The following is a 15,929-nucleotide window of genomic DNA, read 5'->3' as shown; positions in this document are numbered from 1 at the left end:
TAATAATGAATGTATATTTTTTATTTTAAAAGTTTTTGTTTTTATAAAGTAATTAGCCTCCAATTAAAATAAATAAATTTAAATTAAAAAAATAAAATAAAAGTTTTGGTTTTCACTTGAAACCCTGCTTTTATAAAGAACAGTTCTTATCTGATGCAATGAATCAATAGCAGACATAAGTGTGCTTCCCCCCCTTTAACTGTCATGAACGCCCAACTCACTCCCGGCTAGTGTGTGGTGGATGACCCCACAATGCCATCCTTCTGCCCAGGTAAAAGTCACGGCGCTGGAGGACAACGACCCCTTGGCTCAGTACCACTACCTGGTGACAATCTACACCGGACACCGGAGGGGGGCAGCCACCTCCTCAAAGGTACTTGACTCACCAGACCCCTTGGTCAGTTAGCATGTACCACCCAGCAAAGCGCTGGCCAGTCGGTTGTTGAGTTACTTTAGCACACTGGATTTTGCTGTGGGTTTTTTTTTAACTTCTGCTTTTTTTAGAGAAAAGTATCTTTTTGCTAGACAAAAATAATACCCTAAGCCCCAATATTTAAAAAGATAAAGGAGGAGTGGATTAAGGGAGATCTGGGGTCTGATGCTGCTTCCCTGGTGGCTCAGTTGGTAAAGAATCTGCCTGCCAATGTAGTAGATGCAAGAGATGTGGGTTCAGTCCCTGGGCTGGGAAGATCCCCCGGAGAAGGAAATGGCAACCCATTCCAGCATTCTTGCTTGGGAAATCCCATGGACAAAGGAGCCTGGCAGGCTACAGTCCATGGGGTTTCAAGAGTCGGACACTACTTACAGACTAAGCTACCACCATCACTGTACCCACTGGTCTTCTCATTTAACCCTACTAAAGGATAATTCAAACAGCTAGTTACCTGCACTCAAATGTGCTCACATATGCAGAACAGTCAGTAGACTGCTACCCATGAATAAAGGGGAAAAAAGAATTTTTAAGAGAAAGGGGACAAAAGAAAGAAAGAAACAATGGCAATCATTTGAAAAAGAACCTCGGATTACATTTTTGAGGAAAACAGATTAGCTGGCATCCAGCTAAGAGGTGAGGCTGTCCTTGAAAGGCTGACTAAAGGTAGTGAAGCCATGATTTCATTTGTTTATAGATTCTCCAAAATCCCTAAAAGTTTAGTTGTGGAGCACACAGCAGGTTGTTTCTGTCATGTCTCAGCATCCTTAGTTAAGTCTGGCCTGCGTCATGGCCTTCATCAGAATGTACCATCCCTCACAGCAGCCTCCAGGCCTCCTTTACTGAAACTGTGCTCCTTGGAACATAGTTTGAGAACCACGGATACTGTGTGTACTGTGCTAAAAAAAGCTCCGTTGATTTGGGGTTTTTAAAAAAATATTATTTATTTGGCTGCACCAGATCTTAGTCGTAGCCTGCAGGCTCTTCCATCTTTATTGCAGCATGAAAACTCTTAGTTGTGGCATTCAAGACCTAGTTCCCTGACTAGGGATAGAACCCCTTGCATTAGGAGCTCAGAGTCTTAGCCACTGAATCATCAGGGAAGTCCCTCCATTGTTTTTTTTAAAAATGATATTAGGCTCCATGAGAGCATGGCATGTGTCCATTTACTTTTTACTTTTTTAGTCTTATTTAAATCTTAAGTTTTACTTGTGTATATTTATTTTTATTTGAATTAAATAAATTTTTAAAAATTGCTGCACCTCAGTGCCTCAATCAGCTATCTAACGCACAGTAAGTACTCAGTAACTATGTGCTGAATAATTGCAGGAATCACTTTCATCCATCTAATGAAACACCCACCCCATTTCTGTTTGATATGAGGAACTGACCTTCCTAGGAATGAAAGAGTGAAAGTGTGTGATCCACAGGCCATTTCATGGCTCCCCATTTCATTTTTCAATTGATACTTCTTAGTTGAGTTCTTCTGGCATAGTGGTTCTCAAATGGTTGGCCCCCAGGGATGGCTGGTAATTTCGGAAGTCATTCTGGTTGTCACAACTTAGGAGAGGAAGAGATGCTGCTGGCACCTAGTGAGTGGAGGCCAAGGATGATGCTAAACATCCAACAGCACACAGGAAAGCCCCAGAGCAAGGAATTGCCTGACCGAGAATGTCTACAGGGGAGACTCTGCTTTAGAAGCTGACTCTGAAACAAGGATTCAAGCACAAGTAGTTCATTTGAGAGGGGATTCGAGGGCACCCCATAGTGGAGTGGGAAGCCAGGCAGGGAAGGGAAGGAACGAAGAACTCATAATCAAGCCTACCACCCCTGTGGGCAACTGTAGCCCAATCCCACTGGGGAACTCCGGAAAGCAGTGAAGAACGTGGGCCTCAGAGTTATCCCAGCAGAGGACTGAGGAAACTGGGCTGTTTATCCACCAACCCCACAAGTCATCGGGGGAACACAGCTTGCAGGGGCCATTAATTCTCTGCCAGCTTTCACCTGCTGCTCTGACAGCCAAGAAACCCCCAGAGCAAGAGACACAGCAGCTGGCAGTGGGACAGCCTCACCACTGTGGTGAGGCTGAAGAACGGATAACAGTGGGGCATAGTGATACCTGCTGTAGTTGTTTTGGGCTCAGGTAATCAGGCATGGCCACCAGCAGCACCTGCAGGGCTTCAGAAAACTACAGATTCCTGTGCCCAGTATTCTTGGTAGATCTGGATGGGGCCCGAGAATATGTATTTTCAAAGTAATGGGCAGTCATTCATTCCTGCCTCAATACTGGGAACTCTGGGAGCCCTGAGAATATAGTCATTAGGGAGAAAAACCAGTTCTTGCCCTACGGCCCTTTCAAATAAACAGACGGGAAGTCTGAAAAGTTCATCAGGAAGCATTTTATGAGTACGGCTCATCTCAAAGATGTGCATACAGATAGTGTCACCTCAAATCTTCATACAGCTGAAAAATAACTCAGGCAGGCCCATGGTGGGACGAGAGGAGGAGAAAGGGCAAGCTCCGTTGGGTTTCATTGGTTTTCAGACACCTCCAGTGAAACACGGGGCTCAGTTACCATGCAGAGTTGGCCACTCCTGGCCTCTGGGTTTCAGGTGACTGTCACCCTATATGGCCTGGATGGAGAGAGTGAGCCCCACCACCTGTTGGACCCCGACATCCCGGTTTTTGAGCGAGGGGGAGTGGATGTCTTCTTGCTCTCCACCCTGTTTCCCCTGGGGGAGCTGAGGAGCCTGCGACTGTGGCATGACAACTCAGGGGATCAGCCATCTTGGTGAGTCAGGGGTGGGCAAATCACGGGGACCTACTAAGTGACAGGTCCAAGGCTGGGCACTGTGCATATGCTGCCTTGCTGATCCTCATGAGCCTCTCTAAGAAAACAGAATGGATCCCTATTTCACAGATGAGGAAACCAAGGATCAGAGAGGCCCACCAGTCCACAGGCCACACACAATGCTCAGTCTCTCATTTAGCTCTCAGTTTCCGCATCTATAAAGTGGGGATAGATGCCTACTCTAATGACAAACCCTGCCCAATATGAGGAGAGTAGATGAGACACTGGCTGATTCTCCAGGAGAAGATGTGAGAACAGCTCCACTGCAGAGCACTAAGCTAATTCCTCCCATGCTTTCCTCACTGGATGCTCACTGACCCTCCGGGACAAGTGCTGTTATTATCCTTGTTTTATAAGTGGGTGAATCTAAACTTGGGAAAGATTAACTGGCTTGCCCAAGGTCACACAACTGGCAAGCTCAGAGCCAAGAGTCCTCCCCTTCCTGGCTTACTGCACTCCCCATTTTGCCTGAGACCCAGATGAGTGGCCTCCAGCCTGAACACTCGCCGGTGGCTGGCAGCTTTCAGAAAACACAGCATTTCGACCAGTGTCCTTAACTCAGCTACAGGATTAAGACCCTCAGCTGAGGGTTGGTTCCTAGGATGCAGACTCTGAGATGAAGTTGAATATGGAGGCTGTTTACCTAAGGGATGCCTGGGATTAGCCCCTGGACAGGGAGAGAAGCAAGCAGGATGGGCAGAAGAGCTTTGATGCAGCCCAAAGACAGATCAGCTGACCACACAGGGAGCTTTGGAGCTGTGCTGAGTTGGGTTGAGATGCCCAGGTCTTGATCACACCCAGGTGCCTCACCCAATGGGCACTGGATGTCAGCCACCTCAGGAGGGTGTATGACCTCAACAGAGGTGGCTCTTACATGCCTGATGGGGACTATCCTCCATGAAAGGAGAAAATGCATGTCAAGAGCTTCTTAGCATAATCCCCACTGTGCAGTAAATGCTCAATAAAGAGTGCCTACAGGGCTTCCCTGGAGGCTCAGTGGTAAAGAACCCTCTTGTCAATGTAGGAGACAGGGGTTTGATCCCTGATCTGGGAAGATCCCACCTGCCTCAGAGCAACTAAGCCCATGCACCACAACTTTTGAGCCTGAGCTCCAGAGCCCTGGAGCCACAACAACGGAAGGCCAAGCGCCCTGGAACCCATGCTCCAAAACAAGAGAAGCCACCGCAATGAGAAGCCCACCAACTGCAACCAAGAGTAGCCCCCACTCGCTGCAACTAGAGCAAAGCCCACACAGCAACAAAGACCCAGCACAGCCAAAACTAAAATAAAGTTATTTTTAAATAAATAAAACATAAAAGTAGATAGTTTAAAAAAAAAAAAAAAAAGAGTGCCTATTGATATCATTAGTCTCATTTCCCTGTAAGGCAACAGAGAAAACAGCTGCTGCTGAATCTGACCTCCCAGCAGAGGCAAGATGACTTCATTTCTTCCCTGGGCCTCAAAGATCTAAATCAGATTTGATGATCACCACAGAGCCCTGAGTCCCAGATGGAGGGCAGGCCCATTCTCTGGATGGAGGCCCGGGGTGGACCGGGTTTGTGTGCTCAAGCTTGCACCTCCCTAGACACACAGTCCAAACAATTCCACTTTCCTTGCTTGTATCAGGATGGTGACCCTGGGCTTGCTGCCCTACATGAGGCTGCACAGTTTCAGAATGCACGCTCTTGCAGCATACCTGTGAAAACTTGGCAGCCTCCAAGCTGGTGGTCTACACTAGCTGAACTCCCCACATGAAACCAAATTCACCCACTGATTGGGGCATTTTGATCAAGGCACTAACGGCAATGAAGAAAAATACAAAGTCTCTTTTTAGGAGTTCTCGTTCTTAGGCTCAGGTCTGCAATATATTACCATTATCTTCAAGGGGTCCAAAGACATCTCATCTGCCTAACATTATCCTCAAAAGTGTGGGTCCCCTCCAGGTATGTAAGCCGGGTGCTGGTGCATGACCTGGCAATGGACCGGAAGTGGTACTTCCTCTGCAACTCATGGCTATCCATCGATGTCGGAGACTGTGTCCTTGACAAGGTATTTCCAGTGGCCACAGAGGAGGACAGGAAACAATTCAGGTACTGTTCTTTTTCCTTTAAAGCAAATGCTCTTTTGTCATTTCACCTCTAGAGGAGTTGCATCATAATTCAGTCTCAGCCAAATAAAAGCATGTTTCAGCTTGCAGGTCTGGGTAGCTCTGAATGTGTGATATTAATGACTAATCGGTTTTTCTTGATGTGATAGAAGGGCCCTGGAGGGACACGGACCCTTCGAGACAGAATTATCTTCAGGTGGTGATAACAGTTATAGAACAGTTATCCAAATTTCCTTACGCATAAAGTAACTTGCCTGAGGTCACACAGTAGGTAAGAGGGCTCCAACCACTCTGTCCAGAGTCCCCATCACTAATTCTAAATGATGCTACTATGATGCTGTATTTCTTCTATAACAGGAAAAAAAAAACAAAAAACAAAAAAAAAACAGGTGAAGAATTTTAGAAACAAATCCTCCATCTCAGTCCAGGATTGCTCCAAAGAGCCCAGGCTTCTCCCCTATTCCTGTCTCCCTAATGCCTGTCACTCTCCCCTGGTCTGTCCACAGCCACCTGTTTTTCATGAAGACCTCCACAGGCTTTCAGGATGGCCACATTTGGTACTCCATCTTCAGCAGCTCAGCTTGGAGCAACTTCACACGTGTCCAGAGGGTGTCCTGCTGCTTCTCACTGCTCCTCTGCACCATGCTGACCAGCATCATGTTCTGGGGTGTCCCCAAGGACCCAGCTGAGCAAAAGATGGACTTGGGTAACTCCCACTCTCCAGGCATGGAGATCAGGGCTACTGGCAGTAGACATGAGCTGTCACTGCCCAGAAATGCCATGCAATTCCAGAGGCCCCAAGACTACTCTGAAGTTCAATAACTCATTAGAAGGACTCAGAAGTCAGACATGCCATTATACTCATAATTATTAGAGAAAGGATACAGATCAAAATCAGAAAAAGGAAGAGGCATGTGGGGCAGGATCCATGGGAGACTAGGCACTGAGCTTCCAATGGAGTCTGGATGGTACTCACTCCTTCAGACAATGACATGTGATCACATGTGCAGAGTAATGCCAACCATGGATCCTCTCTTGAGCCTTAGTGTCTAGTTTTTATTGGGGCATGCTAACATAGACATGGCTGACCCTGGATGACTGACCTAAGACTCCAGCTCCTCTAGACGTTGAGGTGATACAGGGCAACCAAGGCCCCCACCATAAATCACATTGTTAGCACAGAGTATACCAGATGACCCAAGAAACCAGGTAAACAAAGGCACACCCATCAGGCAGGACATCCCAAGGGCTCAGTGGTCACCACCTGCCACTCCCTGCCCCCCCAGCCTTGGTGCCATTCAAGGGGCAGACCTCTTTTCAGGCAAGGATAACCCTTGCTGCACAGCCACATTCTGGGAAGGGTGGAGGGGACTCTACTTGACCCCTGCCCTCCATCTGCCCCAGGTCAAATCGAGTTCACTTGGCAGGAAGTGATGATTGGGCTGGAGAGCTCACTCCTCATGTTCCCCATCAACCTCCTGATCGTTCAGATCTTTCGGAATACCCGTCCTTGGGTGGCTAAGGAGCAGAACGCTGGGAAATGGGATGGGAGGCGCCTCAGCCTGGCACCCTCACCACAGCCCATGGAGGATGGCCTTCTGACGCCTGAAGCAGTGACCAAGGCAGGTCTCAACCCTGGCAGCACAGGGGGACTTCTAGCCTGGGAAGAAGTTGGGTTGGGGACTGGGGTTTGAGGCCTGCAGTCCATGTTGTCTGACAGCGTCGGTTACCAAGATTCATCAACTGCACACACACGCACGTACACATATGTGCAAAAATGTGTACATCACACGTACACATGCAGGCATACACACATGCCACATGTACACACATTCACACAAACCATGGATACACCCACAAACATGTATAGAGGTACACAATGTACATCTGCACAGTGCACACATGTACACATGCACACACATACCCACATGAATGCTTACACACATGCCACATGTACACATTAACACACACCACACATCTACAATGCATACATATATGCAAACAACATACGCACATCTCCACACACATGTACACACATGTGTGTACGTGTGTTTACACACATGTACACATGTGCAAGCACAGACCTACAACATACATTCACACATGCACAGATACCTTTTTTGGGTATCTATTCTGTACAAAATATTATACTTTCACTACACATCACAGGCTGGAAGTACCCCAAAAGGATTCCCTCTGTATTCATGCATTTGTTACGCATTTATTGAGCACGTATGTGCCACACTTTGAGGAATATAGCCTGAAATGTGTCAGTTGAAATCCTAGAATAGAGATTTTATGCAGGACAAAACAGAAGCTCAAGGTGATCCAAGGTCATGTCTCAATAGGCAGACCTGGGATCAGACCCAGACTGTCCAACCCCAGGGTGAGTGCTCTTGAGTACTCTGCTGTCCCCTTACCTGTAGCTCACATCCTGTTCCCACTGGGTGACTTGCAGGATTTGTGGAGACTTGTCAGCTCCCTGTTCAAAACTCTGAAGGTGCCACCCCCTCTCTTGGGCTGGGACTCCACGAACTCAATGAACATCAACCAGCTGCTGGCCTTGATGGAAGATGTCATCTGTCGACAGATCAAAGCAGGGCAGGTCTTCTCGGAGGAAGTCAGCCAGACAGGGGCCCCTTTAACACTCACTCTTGGATCAGTACAAGTAAAAGGTGAGTTTTGATATTTCTCTGCTTAGAGGGGACATGTTGGAGCCAGGTGGATGCAGGACTGAGGGCTGTGTCTGTATCACTAGGGGATCAAGAAGTCTTCCCAGGGTCTCCCTCACCAGCCTGCACTCCAACCACTCACCATAGCCTCCCTCTCTGTACTACAGGTATCCTGGTCTCCACATAATTCCAAGGTGCCTTCCCATGAAGGCCTGTACACATTGTTAGTCTTCTGACCTTTAATGTCCTCTCTCCTCTCTTCGCTTGGCTAATGCCTACTCAGCTTGTATTCTTGGCTGACGTGTCCTTTCCTCTGAGCAGCAACTCAACCACTCAGCCCACAACAGGGTCTCGAGCCACGTGCTCTTTAGCTCTTAAGTATCTCCTGCACTGCTTTCACATTCAGTTCACTTCAGTTCAGCCGCTCAGTCGTGTCCAACTCTTTGTGACCCCATGAATCGCAGCACGCCAGGCCTCCCTGTCCATCACCAACTCCCAGAGTTCACCCAAACTCACATCCATCGAGTCATTGATGCTATCCAGCCATCTCATCCTCTGTCGTCCCCTTCTCCTCCTGCCCCCAATGCCTCCCAGCATCAGAGTCTTTTCCAATGAGTCAACTCTTCACATGAGGTGGCCAAAGTACTGGAGTTTCAGCTTTAGCATCATTCCTTCCAAAGAAATCCCAGGGCTGATCTCCTTCAGAATGGACTGGTTGGATCTCCTTGCAATCCAAGGGACTCTCAAGAGTCTTCTCCAACACCACAGTTCAAAAGCATCAATTCTTCGGCGCTCAGCTTTCTTCACAGTCCAACTCTCACATCCATACATGACCACTGGAAAAACCATAGCCTTGACTAGACGGACCTTTGTTGGCAAAGTAATGTCTCTGCTTTTCAATATGCTATCTAGGTTGGTCATAACCTTCCTTCCAAGGAGTAAGCGTCTTTTAATTTCATGGCTGCAATCACCATCTGCAGTAATTTTGGAGCCCAAAAAAAGTAAAGTCAGACACTATTTCCACTGTTTCCCCATCTATTTCCGATGAAGTGATGGGACCAGATGCCATGATCTTCATTTTCTGAGTGTTGAGCTTTAAGCCAACTTTTTCACTCTCCTCTTTCACTTTCATCGAGAGGCTTTTTAGTTCCTCTTCACTTTCTGCCATAAGGGTGGGGTCATCTGCATATCTGAGGTTATTGATATTTCTCCCAGCAATCTTGATTCCAGCTTGTGCTTCTTCCAGCCCAGCGTTTCTCATGATGTACTCTGCATATAAGTTAAACAGGGTGACAATATACAGCCTTGACGAAATCCTTTTCCTATTTGGAACCAGTCTGTTGTTCCATGTCCAGTTCTAACTGTTGCTTCCTGACCTGCATACAAATTTCTCAAGAGGCAGGTCAAGTGGTCTGGTATTCCCATCTCTTTCAGAATTTTCCACAGTTTATTGTGATCCACACAGTCAAAGGCTTTGGCATAGTCAATAAAGCAGAAATAGATGTTTTTCTGGAACTCTATTGCTTTTTCCATGATCCAGCGGATGTTGGCAATTTGATCTCTGGTTCCTCTGCCTTTTCTAAAACCAGCTTGAACATCAGGAAGTTCACGGTTCACATATTGCTGAAGCCTGGCTTGGAGAATTTTGAGCATTACTTTACTAGCATGTGAGATGAGTGCAATTGTGCGGTAGTTTGAGCATTCTTTGGTATTGCCTTTCTTTGGGATTGGAATGAAAACTGACCTTTTCCAGTCCTGTGGCCACTGCTGAGTTTTCCAAATTTGCTGGCATGTTCAGTGCAGCACTTTCACAGCATCATCTTTCAGGATTTGAAATAGCTCAACTGGAATTCCATCACCTCCACTAGCTTTGTTTGTAGTGATACTTTCTAAGGCCCACTTGACTTCACATTCCAGGATGTCTGGCTCTAGGTCAGTGATCACACCATCGTGATTATCTGGGTCGTGAAGATCTTTTTGTACAGTTCTTCTGTGTATTCTTGCCATCTCTTAATATCTTCTGCTTCTGTTAGGTCCATACCATTTCTGTCCTTCATCGAGCCCATCTTTGCATGAAATGTTCCCTTGGTATCACTAATTTTTTTGAAGAGATCTCTAGTCTTTCCCATTCTGTTGTTTTCCTCTATTTCTTTGCATTGATCGCTGCAGAATGCTTTCTTATCTCTTCTTGCTATTCTTTGGAACTCTGCATTGAGAGGCTTATATCTTTCCTTTTCTCCTTTGCTTTTGGCTTCTCTTCTTTTCACAGCTATTTGTAAGGCCTCCCCAGACAGCCATTTTGCTTTTTTGCATTTCTTTTCCACAGGGATGGTCTTGATCCCTGTCTCCTGTACAATGTCACGAACCTCCATCCATAGTTCATCAGGCACTCTATCTATCAGATCTAGGCCCTTAAATCTATTTCTCACTTCCACTGCATAATCATAAGGGATTTGATTTAGGTCATACCTGAATGGTCTAGTGGTTTTCCCTACTTTGTACAATTTAAGTCTGCATTTGGCAATAAGGAGTTCATGATCTGAGCCACAGTCAGCTTCTGGTCTTGTTTTTGCTGACTGTATAGAGCTTCTCCATCTTTGGCTGCAAAGAATATAATCAATCTGATTTTGGTGTTGACCATCTGGTGATGTCCATGTGTAGAGTCTTCTCTTGTGTTGTTGGAAGAGGGTGTTTGTTATGACCAGTGCATTTTCTTGGCAAAACTCTATTAGCCTTTGCCCTGCTTCATTCCGTATTCCAAGGCCAAATTTGCCTGTTACTCCAGGTGTTTTTTGACTTCCTACTTTTGCATTCCAGTCCCCTATAATGAAAAGGACATCTTTTGGGGGTGTTAGTTCTAAAAGGTCTTGTAGGTCTTCACAAAACCGTTCACCTTCAGCTTCTTCAGCGTTACTGGTTGGGGCATAGACTTGGATTACTGTGATATTGAATGGTTTGCCTTGGAAACAAACAGATCATTCTGTCGTTTTTGAGATTGCATCCAAGTACTGCATTTCGGACTCTTTCGTTGACCATGATGGCCACTCCATTTCTTCTGAGGGATTCCTGCCCGCAGTAGTAGATATAATGGTCATCTGAGTTAAATTCACCCATTCCAGTCCATTTTAGTTTGCTGATTCCTAATTGTCGACATTCACTCTTGCCATCTCTTGTTTGACCACTTCCAATTTGCCTTGATTCATGGACCTGACATTCCAGGTTCCTATGCAATATTGCTCTTTACAGCATTGGACCTTGCTTCTATTACCAGTCGCATCCACAGCTGGGTATTGTTTTTGCTTTGGCTCCATCCCTTCATTCTTTCTGGAGTTATTTCTCCACTGATCTCCAGTAGCATATTGGGCACCTCCTGACCTGGGGAGTTCCTCTTTCAGTATCCTATCATTTTGCCTTTTCATACTGTTCATGGAGTTCTCAAGGCAAGAATACTGGTTTGCCATTCCCTTCCCCAGTGGACCACATTCTGTCAGATCTCTCCACCATGACCCGCCCATCTTGGGTTGCCCCACGGGCATGGCTTTCACATTGCTTGTTGCCAAATCATGAATTTCATGGAGAGCTGTACATGTGTACTGCACATTATTCTGGTCTGAACTAGTCTGACTCTCCTCTTGCCCCTTTCCACCTAGATCGCTGTCTCCAGTGCTTAGACCAGTTGTCCAGTAGAACTTCTCACAGTGACAGAAATGGTCTATGTCTCTATTGACCAATATGGCAGCCATTGGCCACAAGTAGCTATTGGCACACTTGAAACATGGCCAGTGTGACTAGGGAACTAAATTAGTTTTATTTTAATTTAAATAATCACACGTGGCAAGTGGCTGCCATATTGGGTGGTGTGGCTTAAGTATGCTGCCATTTTTAACACAAGACTGATCACTGTCTTAACCTTGTTTAGAATACAAAAATGGGCGCTATAGATGGGGAGTTTGAATTCATAACTCTTTGGCCCACTTCTGATACAGTGAATTAAATTTTCTGGAGTGAGGCCAGGAATCTGCATTTTTAACCAATCACTTTGGTGACTGTTATGTGGACTGAATGTTGAGAGCCACTGCCCGCAAGACAAGGTCCGAGTTCCTTAATGGAGCACTCGAAGCCCACCTGGCCAGGCCCATGCTGACCCCATGGTCAGCCCCATTTTGACCCCTGTGTTCCAGCCATGCTGGAGGATTAGCCCCAGAGAGCTGGGCTTGGGCTGCCCATGAAGGTCATCACAGCAGGAGCTCTGCTGATGCCCGCACTGGACACTTGGTCCTGTTTGGGGGTCTTTGGGGTTTGGGGGCATAGGCATTCACAGCATGGGCCTTAGAACAAGGACTCTGGAGTTGGTCAGACCTGGGGCTTGCCCACATGCAAGAGCAGCTGTGCAGCTTTGGACAGTTGGTCAACCTCCCTGAGAAAACCATTTCCTCCCTGTAAAATGGAAGCATTGATCCAGCCCTCTCCTTGGCTGGTTCTGAGGAATCAGTGAGATTATTGGACACTTGAACTGCTTAGACCCAAGACTGACACAGAACAGGAATTCAGTAAGTGATTATCATTGGGAGTGACGGGATCTTCCGGAAACACTGCTAGAATGCTTGCAACACCAAGGCTGTTGATGCTGGAAACTAGCTGTGGCGTCAGTGAGGGAGGCCCAGGAAGGAGGGGGAGGTAGAAGGCCTGAGTTGAGTCAAGGGAGGCAGGGTCTGTGTCGCCATTCCTTTACCCACAGGTGGTAAAGGAGCCTCTACTTTCTCCACATCACTTATTTTCTCAGTCACTTCTCACTCGTGACTGGAGAGGGGTCCTGGAGCCAGGGTGCTCCATTGTGCCATCTTCTATATGTAGTTTCATGCACCCTTTATGAAAATGAACTCTGGTCCAGACCTGAGCCCTTCTTGCCCAGGAGAAAGCCCCATGGGTGCCGGTCTCCCATCTCAGGGTCCAGGGACCCAGGCCATAATCTACCTGGAGAGGCCAAGCTTCCCTTAGAAGGTATGGGGAAACAGTGGAAAGGGTCAAAAGTCTGTTTTTCTTGCATGAATATGTTTTACCTCTGTAATTTAAAACATAAAACACCTTTGCTTTTTAAAAAATTTTTTAGGAAACTGAAATTTGAAGAAAAGAACTGCAGAAGAACATTCAGAAGTAATCAGGGGAAACTTTTTCACTGGCTGTTTCATGCTGTTAAGGAATTATTATTAATTGTTTTAAAAATTGATAATGACACTGGTTTTGTTTTTAAAAGGAGCCTTTTCCTGATACAGGAGAATATTTAGTGTCAGGACATGGGGCTTGGAATTTAGATGAGATACGACTGGGCATGAGGAGATAATTTTGAGCAATGGGTACAGGTTCATCTCATTCTCTTTTCTAATTTAGAATTTTTCATAATAAAAAAACTAAAAACAAAAGATCAAGACTTATACCATCTTTGGCAACATGCAAACTTGGCTTCAAATTAAAATCTTGTATGTATTAAAATATTTACAGATGAGAGAACTCTGTGTCTAGGATTTGCTTTTTATATACTCCAGAAAAAAAAAAAAAAAAAAATTGCAGGGCAGAGAAAGGACTGCCAAAATGTGGGTATATGCTGTGGGAGGGCAATACGTATATTATTCTCATCTCTTCTATGTGTAAGGAAATTTTGAAAATGCCCTTGATAAAAGACTAGAAGTGTGTGTATGCTCAGTTGCTCAGTCATGTCTGATTCTTTGTGGACCCATGGACTGTAGCCTGGGAGGGTCTTCTGTCCATGGGATTTTCGGGCAAGAAGAAGTACATTCAAATCCTAACTGACCATGTGGGCTGAGTACTCCATCTTTCTGAATCTCAGGTTTCCCATGTCTTGGCATATGGTAAGTGCTCGATATAAGAAAATCATCACCAACACCTCTTTTTCTATTGCAGGCAGTCTACTCTGTCATTCAGCACCAGCTGATGCTCTTTCTCTCCCTTGTCCTCCAGAAAACATGCAACGCTCCAGGCCCAAGGTGGGCCCAAGTGATGCCTGGAAGAACAGTGCCTTCCAGCAGTGTCTCTATCTTCAGCTGGAGCACCTGGAGCAAGAGCTGCTGCTGCTGGAGCCCCGGGGCTCCTCCCAGGGTCAGAACCACACCAGGGCACTAGGGCAGCTACAGACCCTGAAGGGCTGTCTGGTGGCACAGGCTGGAACCCTGCCCCCAGCACACTCCAGGTAATCTACTCCCCTGGGTGCTCCCAGCCTAGGGGCCTGCCAGGACAGCATCCTGGGCAACATCAGAAGGTTATTCATCCAGATCTTTCCAGGAAGCAGCGACTCAGGACGTGCAAAATTTCAGGGAAGAGGGCATTCGACAGCGTGATTTTATCAGATCACCGTTGGAGCCCTTTGTACAGCATTTTACAGTTTATAACCATTTCCACATGGGTGCTTCGAGGCTGCACTCTTGGACAAGCCCCTCAACCTCTCTGAGCCACATTTTCCCCATCTATAATAGGGAATGATAACACTTATCTCTTGGTCCAAACCTAAAAAGAATTTAAAAGGGCCTGGCCCATAAAGAGCAGTACCACCCAGGACATCTACAAAGAATATGGGCTAGGTGTGGAAGGGCCTGGAGACAGAGTCCTCGCCAGAGTCCCCTTGACCTGGCATAGTAAGCATTTGTTTACTAAACATTTGCTTTCATCTCCAGGTGAACTGCCTTCATCCCCTTTTCAAGGTCCCAAATTTCAACCTACTTCTCAGATGCCACAGAACCTTCAATTGCCTAACTTGTCCTTGGGCCTTAAATTCTTCTGAAGGCCCATACATATGTAATTAAATTTGCTTTTTCTCCTGTTAATCTGTCTCATGCCAACTTAATTTAAACCAGCCAGAAGAATCTAGAAAGTGTAGAAGGAAATTTTTTCTTTCCCAAGAATAGCACAATAACTGAGTGAGAAAATGACCATTTTTGAGATGTATTCTAAAATAATTGGTGATAATTTTATATTATGTATGGAATTTATTTTTAAATATGCCAAGGGGAAAAAAGCATGTGGAAATAGATGAAATAAGTTTGACAAGGTGATGGTTGTTGAAAGTAGTTGATGGGGGTTCAGTCTACTCACTGATTTTTGTATAATGGGGAATTTTCATAATAAAAACAATTATATAGTACTAGCCTTCTAGGCTTGCCATCTGTATAACGCAGTCTGTATGGGGACTCGCTCCTCAGTTCAGTTCAGTCGCTCAGTCGTGTCTGACTCTTTGCAATCCCATGAATTGCAGCACGCCAGGCCTCTCTGTCCATCACCAACTCCCGGAGTTCACTCGGACTCACATCCATCGAGTCAGTGATGCCATCCAGCCATCTCATCCTCTGTCATCCCCTTCTCCTGCTGCCCCCAATCCCTCCCAGCATCAGAGTCTTTTCCTATGAGTCAACTCTTCACATGAGGTGGCCAAAGTACTGGAGTTTCAGCTTTAGCATCATTCCTTCCAAAGAAATCCCAGGGCTGATCTCCTTCAGAATGGACTGGTTGGATCTCCTTGCAGTCCAAGGGACTCTCAAGAGTCTTCTCCAACACCACAGTTCAAAAGCATCAATTCTTTGGCGCTCAGCTTTCTTCACAGTCCAACTCTCACATCCATACATGACCACTGGAAAAACCATAGCCTTGACTAGATGGACCTTTATTGGCAAAGTAATGTCTCTGCTTTTGAATATGCTATCTAGGTTGGTCATAACTTTCCTTCCAAGGAGTAAGCATCTTTTAATTTCATGGCTGCAATTACCATCTGCAGTGATTTTGGAGCCCCCCAAAATAAAGTCTGATACTGTTTCCACTGTTTCCCCATCTATTTCCTATGAAGGGATGGGACCAGATGCCATG

At 46.0% G+C, this 15,929-nt stretch overlaps 1 protein-coding gene across 1 annotated transcript in view; it reads left to right on the top strand.

The window, feature by feature from the left end:
* Window positions 1-15,929, top strand: part of LOC133230000 (polycystin-1-like protein 2) — a 106,580-nt gene that overhangs the window by 68,140 nt on the left and 22,511 nt on the right. Inside the window, exons 25-31 of the mRNA XM_061386839.1 lie at window positions 272-373; window positions 3,043-3,221; window positions 5,225-5,371; window positions 5,895-6,094; window positions 6,793-7,010; window positions 7,847-8,063; window positions 14,037-14,265. Of these exons, the coding sequence (XP_061242823.1) occupies window positions 272-373; window positions 3,043-3,221; window positions 5,225-5,371; window positions 5,895-6,094; window positions 6,793-7,010; window positions 7,847-8,063; window positions 14,037-14,265 (1,292 nt within the window). The remainder of the gene's footprint in view (window positions 1-271; window positions 374-3,042; window positions 3,222-5,224; window positions 5,372-5,894; window positions 6,095-6,792; window positions 7,011-7,846; window positions 8,064-14,036; window positions 14,266-15,929) is intronic.

This window comes from Bos javanicus, chromosome 18 (assembly GCF_032452875.1).
Source record: "Bos javanicus breed banteng chromosome 18, ARS-OSU_banteng_1.0, whole genome shotgun sequence".
NCBI classification, from domain to species: Eukaryota; Metazoa; Chordata; class Mammalia; order Artiodactyla; family Bovidae; genus Bos; species Bos javanicus.
The sequence above is the reverse complement of the archived record's forward strand: the minus strand, read 5'-3'. Positions and strand labels throughout refer to the sequence as shown.